Below are 11,847 nucleotides of genomic sequence, written 5' to 3'. Positions count from 1 at the left end.
TCTTGACTTGATATTAACTCTGAATTCCCAAATAAATCAGAAATACGGGAAGGTTGAATATCATATTTGCACATAAATGAAGAAAAATCATCTTTCATCTCACCCAAAAGACGTGTTGAAGGTCTGCTGAACGTTCCCGAATTCTCCGTGGATGTTGTCGTCAGCGTCAAAAGTCGTTTTTGCGAGGTCCGACACCCTCGTGAGAAGAAAATGTTGTGCCAAAACACGGAAGCCAAGGCATCTCTCCTGGAAACGACAAAGAACGACGAGATGTAGTAGAGGTACAAGTACTCGGCGGTACGCGAGTACATCGGACTGGACCGGAAATACCAACATGGATGCCGTGTAGAACAGAGGAAGCAACGGAAATTGTTTCTGGAGGAACCACAGACAAGATTTTGAACCTACCACGGCAGTCCTCGGTGGCAAGAAGCCTCTACTTTGTTGGTCTACATTCGAGTCTCCATTTGTCCCACTGAAACCGGGACGGGTCAAGAAGCCTGTTGACATTACGTGGCTTAGAATCAGATTTATTGGCTGAGAATGTTAGAACTGCATGAGGACTTTTGACTGTAGTTTGAGGCAACGTGAATACAGAACATCGGTACAATTTGTAGCAGAGATGTTAGGATCTGTCGGGTGGGTTACCATTTCTCTCTTCCAGATGAACTTGGATCAAAATGTTTCACTGTACATTATATATAAATATACATATTATGATGATGTTGATGTGAGTCAGATGAGTCTTTCCTCGGGTGGAACTTTAAGCATTCTGTCCACTTCCAAGCGAGCTCCGGCAAACTCTTGGGCGCTGGGGCTGTAAGCCCCCTCGGACTGGCGCTTCTTTCTGGTGCTCAGGATCACCAAGGCCAAGCCGCCGATCAAAGCTAATGTACAGAAGGACAACGAGGTGACCGTCATGACCAGCCAAGGGGTTTCTTGGATGCTGCGTTGTTTCTGCAACGGCAAACACGGCAGGAATTGGCCCATAGCGTAGACTCAAATGCCTTTAAAATGGTAAACAATCGTAGACAATGGTGACAATCGAAGGACAACAGCTTGCTAGATCATTCATGTCAAGACTGAAGTGTGGTGGATCTAGCAGTGAGCCCTGCGGTACCCCAAGACTGTTACTTTGTGTTTTGTATCCCGACGCACTGTGATCTTACAGATGTGTATGATTCAATCCAATTTAGAAATTAAAATGAACCGGTTTAGTAAATACTTACATTAGTTTCACAGGCTTGACCACTGTACCCTGGCGGACATTCGCAGACAAACCTATTGAAGCGATCCAAACAGGTACCGCCGTGTTGGCAAGGATTGGAGCCGCACTCGTCAATCTCCAATTCGCACCTGCCACATAAATCAGGGCATATTTGACAGAAGAAAAAAAATGTTTTACAGTATTTACAAAAAATCTTTCCTTCCAAAAATGTCCTGATCTGGTCATTTGAACATTTCTCAGCTTTACATACTGCTTTTCCTTTTTTGCGTGGCCATCAAAAACGAACCTCCTGCCTTTAAAACCTGGAACGCAGGTGCAGTTAGCCCCCCAAAGTCCGTCGTTACAGCTTCCGTCATTTGCACAAAGGATGTCTTGACCGCATTGGAGTGGAGGATAGTCCCACCTGTTAGCAAACAAAGCCAAGTTAGCTTTCAGACTTGGTATTTGACGTAGAAACCCTAACCTTTGCGTTGACTGTGGACTACTCACTGGCATAGTGGACCACTGTAACCTTTAGGGCACGTACAGGTGTAAGTGTTACTCCCGTCCCGACAGGTGGCGCCGTGTTCGCAGGCGTGATGCTCACACTCGTCCACGTCGACATCGCAGCGCTCTCCTCCGTACCCGGGATGGCACAGGCACTCAAAACCGGCCATGTAGTCTTTGCAGTCCCCGTGAAGGCAAGGTTGAGAGACACAATCGTCGATTTCCGTCTCGCACAGGCGTCCTTCCCAACCCGGGTCGCACTCGCAGCGGAATTGATTAAAAAGATCCACGCAGGTAGCTCCGTTCAGGCAAGGATCGGGCTGGCAAACGGGGGTGCCGCTGCAGCCCAAATGCACTTCTTGCTCTTCCAGCAAACGGAATCGAGACGGCTGCGGAGTGTCGTGGTCTCGGACGAACGGGAGGTAGACTCCTCCGATGCGGACCGCCCGCAAACACCCGGTGAAGCTTTCGGCTAGGGTCAGCAAAGAACTCGGATCGTTGAGAAAGTCCAAACTCCCAGTGTTCCCCGCGAGGCTCCTGGCGTCGATGATGCCGTCCACGGTGATTACCCAAGGAGAATCTTTGCGATCCGGCTCCGCCGCGGATACGTTGACTCGATGCCATCGCCCGTCGCTCACTTTGCGCTCTCCCGTGAAGGTCAGTTTCTGGGCTGTGGTGGCGAGGTGGATCTCGAGCCAGACCGAGGAGTCCAGCAAGCCCACGATCAGGAGGTGGGAATCCCCGGAGGCCCTCAAAAGGACCGCGTTCTCGGAACGAGTCCGGAGCTCGATGTATATTGAAGATAGCGGTCCAGCCAGGGAACCTCCAGCGTTGAATTCGACTGGGTTGTTGTCAAACGTTGCATTATATAGACCTAGGGGTAAACGGTTATGAGTATTGCTATTGTCAAAAATACCATTTGTGGGGGGAGATATAATTGTATAAACATAAGAAGGGGGGAAACTTCACAAAAACTATAGCAAAGAATTAAGGATATTTACTATACTTGTACCTATAGTCGTACCTCTACTTACAAATGCCTCTAGGTACGAAAGTTTCAGGTGACTAAATCCCTCTGAACATAAATGCATTTCCCATATCCGTTATTTTATTTTGAAATTGTCCTGGTGACATTATTGCGGATATTGCAAGGTCATTTCTGTGCTAAACGACAAGATGAAGAGACTTTAGACTTGTATTTTATGCTGAGTTTAAATCAGTTCATCATTTGAAGTTGTTTAGATGTGTGTTTATGTGCTAACGTTAGCTTCTTCCTTACGACTGCACGTTCAGAACATATTTTTTTGCATGCTTGTTATTCATTTTGATGACATTAATAAATCATTTTCATGTAATTTTCTTTCATTTTCGTCTGTTTCTTGCATCTTTCATACAAAATTGGGACAGTGATCATTTTTAAAGGGTTGAGTTGGTCGTTTTTTTCAGGACCGTGGAAGGAATGATGGAATTTACATATAAAGTACTGCTCTACTTACGAAAATGTTCTGGAACAAATTAATTTCAACTGTATTTACAACCCAGGAAGAGTCACAATTGCACCGCAAAAATCTAAATATACTCACATTCATATCCGTTGACGAGATCGACGCAAAGGCCGCCGTTGAAACAGGGATGACTGACGCACCAAACTCGAGTTTCGCAAGTAATGCCGGTGTAGTCCAACGGACAATCGCAGGTGAAATCGTTGAACGTGAATGTACATTCTCCGCCATTTTGACAAGGGCTCACCTATCGAGAGAGAGAAAAAAAATGGTGTCTGGTCTCCCGGGCAATGGACATGAAATGCGTCTTTCCTACCTTGCAAGTGTCGTCACTGACGCAACCTGGTTGGACCTTCTCATCTTGACTCGATAAATAGACGTCCTCTCCGTGCGGGTCGTTCCACGCGTCCACCTCCAGGTGCACGGAATCTAAACGAAAGTCCTGGAGGCAGCCTTTGTAATGGCCCCCCCAAAGACTAGAGTCCCAGTCCTCTGGTAGTCCTCCCAAGTAAGCCTGATCCCCGCTCGTAATGCTTACTTCAGGAACGCTTCCGATTCTGTAACCAAGACTGGCGTGCTGAAATATAACGTGTCTCTGCTGGATTTCCAGCGAGACAAAATGCTTTTCTCCGGTGGTCAGAAATATGGGAGCCGTCAAGGGGGCGCCGTTGCTCTGAGAGCTGATTAAAAGTCGTCCCATTTTTAGGTAAACGGAGAAGTAGGCTTCTCCCACGGGTGTTCTCAGTTGAAAGATTAATCCGTCCATCTTTCTTGACCTCAAAAAGAAGGAGACTTGAAAGTTCTCGCCGTGACTCTGGCCGACTTCGTACGAGCTGTAACCCACGGTCTCTCCGTGACTGAATGTCCAGGACGGGAATTCTGTCAGGGGAATAATTCCGGTTAGAAAACGATTCAGGGAAGACCACGGTATCAACGAGTAGACTTTATAATTTTATGGTTATAACTTGAAGTGGATTAAATGGCCATCAGATTTGACACCATTCAAAAATATTTGTGGAATTGCGCCTTGTTCAGACTGGCACCTGAAGTGATCCAGATTGAAACCGGATGGGTTTTAGTGGTCTGAACAGACACAAAGCACAGATTTTTGATAAGCCATGTGGAGAAGATGCTTTTTAGTTTCAAATATGGGTCGAGAATGTGGCCCAGTCTGAACAGGACGGAATTGGATTTGCAGCCTTGTTAATGATCGTGTGAACAGTCCGCCTTAAAAATCCGATTGGCTGCCTTCGTTGACCGGTCATGAAAAGGCGCCCGCAGTTAAAACTGGATCAAACGCCCATCAAATTTGACACAAATCAACAATATTTGTGGAATTAGGCTTTGCTCAGACTGGCAGCCGAGGTCAACCAGATTGAAACCAGATTGTTTTTTTTGTGCTTTGAACAGACACAAAGCACAGATTTTTGACAGACATTGAAAGCACATACCATGTGGACAAGATGCTTTTCAGTCTCAAACATGGTTGGAGAATGTGGCCCAGTCTGAACAGGACGGAATTGGATTGGAAACAGGATTGAAATCGGACACGCCTGCCTTCGTTGACCCGTCGTGAAACGGCGCTCACCTTCATTGCATTGTGCCCCGTGGAAAGGACGCCGGCAGTCGCAACGGTAGTCGGTCCAAAGGTCCACGCACCGTCCACGCCCATAGCAGGGGTCCGGTTGACACCAGTCCGTCTTCGTACATCCAATACGATGTTCTTGGTCTCCTAGAAACGATTGGGGGAGGACAGCTTGGCCGTCTACCGTGATGTCCTCCATGCATCCAACAAAGTTGGCCTCGCTTAACGAGTTCTGGAACAGTTCTTCTGGTGCTCCGCCAATGTAGACATTAGGAAGAGTCTTCCAGGTCTTGAACGGGGATTCCACTTGACAACCCTCTGCGTCGCAGCCAGGTCCTTTCACTTTCAAACGGGTGCCTTCGTCGTCTTCCAGCACACTTGCGTCTCTCCAAAATCCGTCGTTGACGGCAATGGAAAAATTCACGCTGAGTTCAGACGGGTACGAAAATGCTTTGGCGCAAAGGAAACCGTCCACGATCTCGATGAGGATGTAGCGCTCTGCGTCGCCTCGGTAAATGAGTAACGTATTCGATAAGGTTGTCCGGAATCGGAACCCTATGGCAAGAGTCTCTGGATCGTCGTCTCGGGTCTCCGTTTGGATCTGGTCTCGGGTAACGTTGATTGGGAAGAATCCTGGGGCGGAGAACGAGAAGGTGGTCTGGATGGAGCACTGCGGATCGTAGAACCCGGGAGCGCACAGGCAAGTGTGGCCGTGTCGGAGTCCATCCAACCAGGGTCGACAAGTGGCTCCGTTTTGGCACTGGTGGTGGACGCAGCCGTAAAGCTTGGAGTCGCAGTCGCGGCCCCCCCACGGCAGCTGACCCACGTCGGCGTCAGGGCAATGGCAGATGTAAGAAGCGGCGGCGTCTTCGCAGCGCCCGTCGTTCTGGCAGGGATGGCTTTCGCATTCGTCGATATTTATTTCACAAAGAATACCTGAAATGGGCACAAAAATCAATTGGATCACATGAAATACATTCACGCGGGGTCTTGAACAATCGGTTAATATTGGAGTTGGAACAAAATGTACAATATACTCTGTTTCAGAGAGGAGGAAAGAGCCGTTTTATTGCATAACTCGGCGTCCTTTTTGACACGGAGAGCCATCAACAATTTTTATTTTCAAATTGGTCACCGTTTTGGCCAAAATGCATCGTCCGATATCTTTTTTGGTAGGTCAGCCCGACCCGTGCTCATATAAACATCTAGACCAGGGGTGTCAGACTCGGGTTGGTTCGCGGGCAGCGTTAACGTCAACTCCATTTCATGTGGGCCGGACCATTTTAGATATAATATTTAGATTTTCTTTTTATAAATGGATTAAAAGAACTGGATTAAAAACCCTGAATATTCAGTTTTTATAGATCTAAAACAATGTTTATTTTAGCTTTTTTAAAATATATTTTTAGATTTTACAAAATGATTTTTGAACTAAAAACACAGAAAAAAATGGATTAAAAAAATGACAATTATTGATTTAAAAGGGGGGAAATCAGGAAATCTAATATACATCTATACTCTTCATTTTAATTTGATCCTAAAACAGAAAGTTGGCACTCATGATTTACTTTCCCGGGCCACACAAAATGATGCGGCGGGCCAGATTTGGCCCCCGGGCCGCCAGTTTGACACGGGTGGTCTAGACTAACGGGGGCCACAATATTAACTTTCTGAAAAAACGCCTTTTTTCTTCTATAAACGAAAATGTTTTGCTTTTTTTTTTATCGTTGAAGACCAACCGTATGTATACATGTACATCTATGTGTATGTAAATGTATATATTTCAGCAACACGCTTATCTATTTATATATGTATTTATTAATTTATTCATATGTATTATGTATTTAATGTATTAATATATGTATTATGTATTTATTTATTAATTAACTTATTTATGACCTATCTATTTATGTCTAAAATGTCTTCTGCTGTGTCTGTATTCTCACCCTCTTGCTACTGTGACAATGAAATTTCCCGACTACGGGATGAATAAAGTTATCTCATCTAATCTCATCTAATTTCAAGTGATTAAAAGTCTGACCTTCAAATCCAGCAGGGCACGTGCAAATGTAGCCGTTGCTTTGATCCTCACAAGTCGCTCCATTTCGGCAAGGTCCAGAATCACACTCGTCGATGTCGACGGTACAATTTTCTCCTGTGGTAAAAAAAAAAAAAATTAGGCCACCATTTTGACATGGAGTGGAACTTCTTTGGAATTTTTTTGCCTATCTTTTACCTGAGAATCCTGACCGACAGTGGCAAATATATCCGGCGGCGTCCGCATATCGTAGCTCCCAGTCTAGCGGCCAGTGATTGAGATTGGAACGTTCAAAGCATTCCCCGTCGTTGTCGCAGGGATGTTCGGCACATTCGTCGATGTCAATCTCGCAGTTGGGGCCTTTATAACCTGCGTAAAAAAATAAAAATTAAAAAGAGAAGTATATTAGGCTGCTGTACTTCTACTACAGTAATCCCTCGATTACTGCGTCTTCACTTATCGTGAATTCACTACTTTGCGATTTTTTCCGCTATTTATTTTTTAGAAACATATTTAAAGTTCATAAAAATGTGAAAATCCATCCTGAAACTCATAAGCAGAAGCTACTCTTGCTACTAGGACTCAGCACTGAAGAAAAAAATAAATAAATAAATTATAATACTTTGCTAAAGCACCAAATTCTATCACGGTTGTTCATGTACCTGGCCAGCAGAGACAGCCGTACTCTTTCACCCCCTCCAAGCATGTGGCGCCATGTTGACAGGGATGAGACACACACTCGGCGACGTCCACGTCGCAGTGGTCTCCTTCAAATCCAGTGTCGGTGCAGTCGCATTCATAGCTGGAGAAAACAAAAAAATAATAGTTGAAGATATAATAATACCAGTACAAAAGCATGAACTGTAAAAGTGTCAGTTCCTCCGATTCTTGTCTTACAGATCCATAACCCGGCTCCGGCGCATAAGGAAGGAGGCCCGAAGACAAAGCGCGAGTATTTAAGCCAATTAGAACGTCGTCGAAGGAAGATGGACCAGAGCAAACAAAAAAAAAACAGGATTCAAACAAGAAAACTAGGATTTCTAACACAATTTTGCCTAGCAACAGCTAGCTACAATGCTCAACAGGGCCTCCGGACTGAAAATCAAAGTACTAAAAGTCAACCAATCAAATGAAAGCCATCTCACTTTTGGAATGGACAGAGTGGAAACGATTAAAAAATAGAGACGGAAGACTTTCTGGAGCTTGATGAAATATCTCGGTGGAGAAATTCTATGATTTCTGACCTGTTGACCTCGTCGCGGCAGACGGCGCCGTTCAGGCACGGCTCGCTGGCGCACTCGTCGATGTCCGTTTGGCAATTGGAGCCGTCAAAGCCGGGTGGGCATTCGCAGGAGTAAACGCCAACGCCGTCGTGGCAGGTGGCGCCGTTGTGGCAAGGATCCGATTGGCACTCGTCAATTTCGCTTTCGCAGTTGATTCCTGGTGTGCAAAAGAAAACAGATTTAGAACGCACTTTTGAGAACTATTATCCACAACTACGATCCCACTTATCCTCACGAGGGTCACGGCGCTGCTAGAGCCTATCCCAGCCACCCTGAATGGGTGGCCGGCCAATCGCAGGCCACAAGGAGGCAAAGGACGACCAAACGTAGCTAGCGTTTGGCCATTTAGAACGCTCAACGTTCAACCAGCTAGCCTAGCATACAGGATTTTGAGATGTGGGAGAGAAACTGAGGACCTGGATAAAACCCACGCAAGCCCGGGGAGATCATGCAAACTCCAGACAGTGAGGATCCACCTGGGATCGAATCCCGAGGCCAATGTCATAACCACTTCTGCCATATTGTAAAGACTATTTCCAAAAGAAAAAATATTGGTTGCTGCACTTTTGATGAAATCATTCAACTTTCTCTCATTGATTCAGATTGATTTATCTGTAAAGGTACGACCCCGTTAGCCAAATCTAAGAACCCGTGAGGGCGCTAGCGATGGCAGGAGATTTCATGGAAAGTGGGTGGATGGTCCTCCGCTAGCTGGATCTTCTCGGCACCCTGGTGAGGATAAGCTGTACGGAAAACCAATGGATGGATTCCTGAAAAGTGGCTATCAGAGGCTATCAACCGACCACTCGTTACACGTGTCTTGACGCCAGCTCACCTTCAAACCCCACCGGGCACTCGCACTTGTAATGGTCCTTCTCGTTGATACAGGTGGCGCTGTTCCGGCACGGTCTGGAAGCGCATTCGTTGATGTCGATGTCGCAGTTGTGGCCCTGAAAACCCGGCACGCAGAAGCAATGGAACTCCGCCACGCCGTCCACGCAGAGGGCGCCGTTTCGACAAGGTTCCGACAGGCAATCGTTGACGTCTTCCCGGCAGGTCTCGCCCTCGTACCCCGGGGCGCAGTGGCACTCGAAGCCTTGCGGACGCAAGACGCAGACCCCACCGTTCCGGCAGGGTAGGTCGACGCAATCGGTGACCCGTCGGTGGCATCCGGGACCGCCGAAACCGGGAGGGCACCTGCAGAAGTAGCCGTTGAACTGATCCACGCAGAAAGAACGTGGGCCGCGGCAGGGGTTGCTCAGGCACTCGTCCAATTCTTCCGTGCAGTTGTCGCCCGCCAGGCCGTCCGGGCAGACGCAACGATATTCGGCCACGCCCGGAGTGCTGAGGCAGTCGTGGCACGGCGCGAAAGAGCAAGCGTCCAAGAGTTGGTCGCAGTTCTTGCCCATGTACCGCAGGCCTTCGCCGTCACAGATGCAGGCGTAATCGTCGCTGGTGTCCACGCAGGTGGCGCCGTTTTGGCAGGGTTCGGACAGGCATTTCGCCGGGATGGCCGTGCAAAGGATTCCTGAAAGAAAAAAAAACAAAGGGAAACGTTTTTACTTGGTCGGTGTTTAATTCGGAGTCTCTAAGAAGTCGGCTTATATTTTCTCCTAAAAAGAGCGCTACTGGTGGAGCTCATACTAAGCTAATGATTTTCTCAAAAGATGACTTTCCCTTAAAACAGGTCATAAACGGTAAAAAGGGGCCTGGAGCGCCCAGATTTAGACTTCCCGTGAGCCTCTAAGTGACTCCGCGAACAATCGCGACCAGGCTCTAACAAACATTAGCTTACATGCTACATCTGTGAAAAGACCATCAACAGAAACAGGGATAATACCAAAAAAGCTAACCAAAATGCAATAAAATGTGAATAATGGAATTCTATCCATGGTATGAATTTTTGACTCTTTGTCTACAGTCGATTTGAATCAGTATTTGCATGTCAGACATTGCACTCGCAACGACTCCAACACGTTACATTCCCCAAAAATGTGTTCCCTCATGCAAACACCATAGAACGATGATTTATTTTGGACTCCCACTCCATCGCACCATTATTTATTAAGGCCTTCAAGCAAAGAGGTTTTGACGGCCTCCGCGCCCTCTGTAGACAACCCCATGTGCTAATTAATCCTCCCGGCCTAACAGGGCAATCCACTTGCTACGCTAATCTTCTCACGGCCACATGGCTAGCAAGTAACACCTTCAAGCTTTCCAATCAAAGTCGCCGACTCAAAATTCAGCACCCACACGATTCCCATCGCGGAAACGGTACAGAAAATGGATCCGTTTACCGTAAACTCAAAATACGCACAGTAAATAAATAGCACATCACATACGACTCCGATATATTGTACATACACAGTTGAGGTGTACATAATATACAGTAGCCTTTCCTTATTATAGAGCAATACATTTTCTGAAGGTATTACAATCAGTTGGTAGATGAAAATGTTAAAGGTTTTGTATGAATATCATTTGAATGAGGGTGTCTATGTAGATATACACATACGTGTAAATATATATATATATTGTGTGTATTGCTTCTTTTTTGTTTTCACTGCACAAATGCATATTAAAATAAAGAGCTCGTACATTGTTTTGAAATGATAAAAATGTCGGATGGGCACAACGTATAAAACGGGGGTGCTAGAGGTACCTTTGGTGCTCATTTGAGAAGCACGCTAAAATATTCACGTGCTAGATTGTCAAATGTAACGTCAACCACAGTACTGAGATAAATGAATTATTGCTAAAGCAACCAAAAAAAAAAGTCATTCGTACAATCTTATTGTTTTGGCAATACTTATTCCCGGAATATATCATTTATATATCAATTCGAGTTTTAAAAAAAAAGAAAGTAGCCTCTACTCACCCCACTTGAACATCATGGTTGTCAAAAAGAGAGTCTTTAAATTCAAATACGCTTTCCCAAACTCCATTTTACATGATGTGAGAGGAGTGCTATCGCGATCTTAGATCCTGTCATTAAATGGAGAGAGATAGACGCTCCTGGTCTGTGTGTGAAAGGGGCCAGGTTTAAGGACTTTCTGCCAGTAGGGACGGCCCAGGTCTTAAGATCCAATCGCCACGTGCTCTGTGGTGTAATTAGACATGACAGGATGATTGGAAAACACAAGCTGTGGAAATCATCGGCGCTAATGCTCGCTCTCGGGTGTTGAAAGTTCACTCTAGAATTTCCTTTTTAGAAGAACAAAAAACAAAAAACATCTTGTCATCTCAAACATATCATCTCAGCCAATGGCTGCCCTTATTAATCATTGCAATTCCCCTTATTAAGCCATAAAAAAGTACAAATGCAACACGGCACATATTTACTTTAAAAGTCTAAAATTTTCTCCAAAGTGGACGGGGTGCCCAATCAGTTGGTGCACGAAATTCAAGATTCTGACATTGCTTGCTGACGCGCTATATTTATATAGTGAAAAGGCGGATGTGTCAAAGGGGAATGCGCGTGTGCATAATAAGGCTTAAAGCATGAACATTAGCATATGTTTTTTTTTTTTTTTTTTTTTTTTTAGAATTTCCGAGTTTTCTCTGCTTCTCCGATGACATTAACAATTTTTTTTAGCCTGGTTAAAAGAACAATGCGTTAGGCCACGCCTCCGTGACTGAAAAATGTCATATCGGTTGCTCATAAAAAGGAAAACGTACAATTCGCGTTGCAACTGGGATTCGTATAGCTAGCCGAGCATAACTTC

The 11,847-nt window shown here is 45.6% G+C and overlaps 1 protein-coding gene across 1 annotated transcript; it reads right to left on the bottom strand.

Annotated features, from left to right (window-relative positions):
- Nucleotides 1–514: 514 nt before the first annotated feature.
- Nucleotides 515–11,784, bottom strand: crb2a (crumbs cell polarity complex component 2a). The gene is made up of 13 exons (XM_077622434.1): nucleotides 11,001–11,784; nucleotides 8,958–9,650; nucleotides 8,084–8,279; nucleotides 7,502–7,641; nucleotides 7,043–7,208; nucleotides 6,843–6,961; nucleotides 4,805–5,737; nucleotides 3,533–4,095; nucleotides 3,298–3,463; nucleotides 1,718–2,588; nucleotides 1,515–1,631; nucleotides 1,230–1,356; nucleotides 515–957 (listed from the first exon to the last, which is right to left on the bottom strand). The coding sequence occupies exons 1-13, from the start codon at nucleotides 11,065–11,067 to the stop codon at nucleotides 736–738; spliced, it is 4,380 nt and encodes a 1,459-aa protein (XP_077478560.1). The 5' UTR covers nucleotides 11,068–11,784; the 3' UTR covers nucleotides 515–735.
- Between the last annotated feature and the right edge of the window lie 63 nt (nucleotides 11,785–11,847).

The sequence above is a fragment of the Stigmatopora argus genome, chromosome 16 (genome assembly GCF_051989625.1).
Source record: "Stigmatopora argus isolate UIUO_Sarg chromosome 16, RoL_Sarg_1.0, whole genome shotgun sequence".
NCBI lineage: Eukaryota > Metazoa > Chordata > Actinopteri > Syngnathiformes > Syngnathidae > Stigmatopora > Stigmatopora argus.
This window is presented reverse-complemented; position numbering and strand designations above follow the sequence as displayed.

Bases quoted from the DNA above. Each gene is read 5' to 3' on its own strand.
- crb2a (XM_077622434.1), bottom strand. From the start codon at position 11,067: ATGGAGTTTGGGAAAGCGTATTTGAATTTAAAGACTCTCTTTTTGACA. The intron at 4,096-4,804 runs GTGAGCGCCGTT...TTCCCCTGACAG, and splicing joins CGGGGCACAATGCAATGAAG to AATTCCCGTCCTGGACATTC. The intron at 1,632-1,717 runs GTGAGTAGTCCA...GTTTGCTAACAG, and splicing joins TACAGTGGTCCACTATGCCA to GTGGGACTATCCTCCACTCC.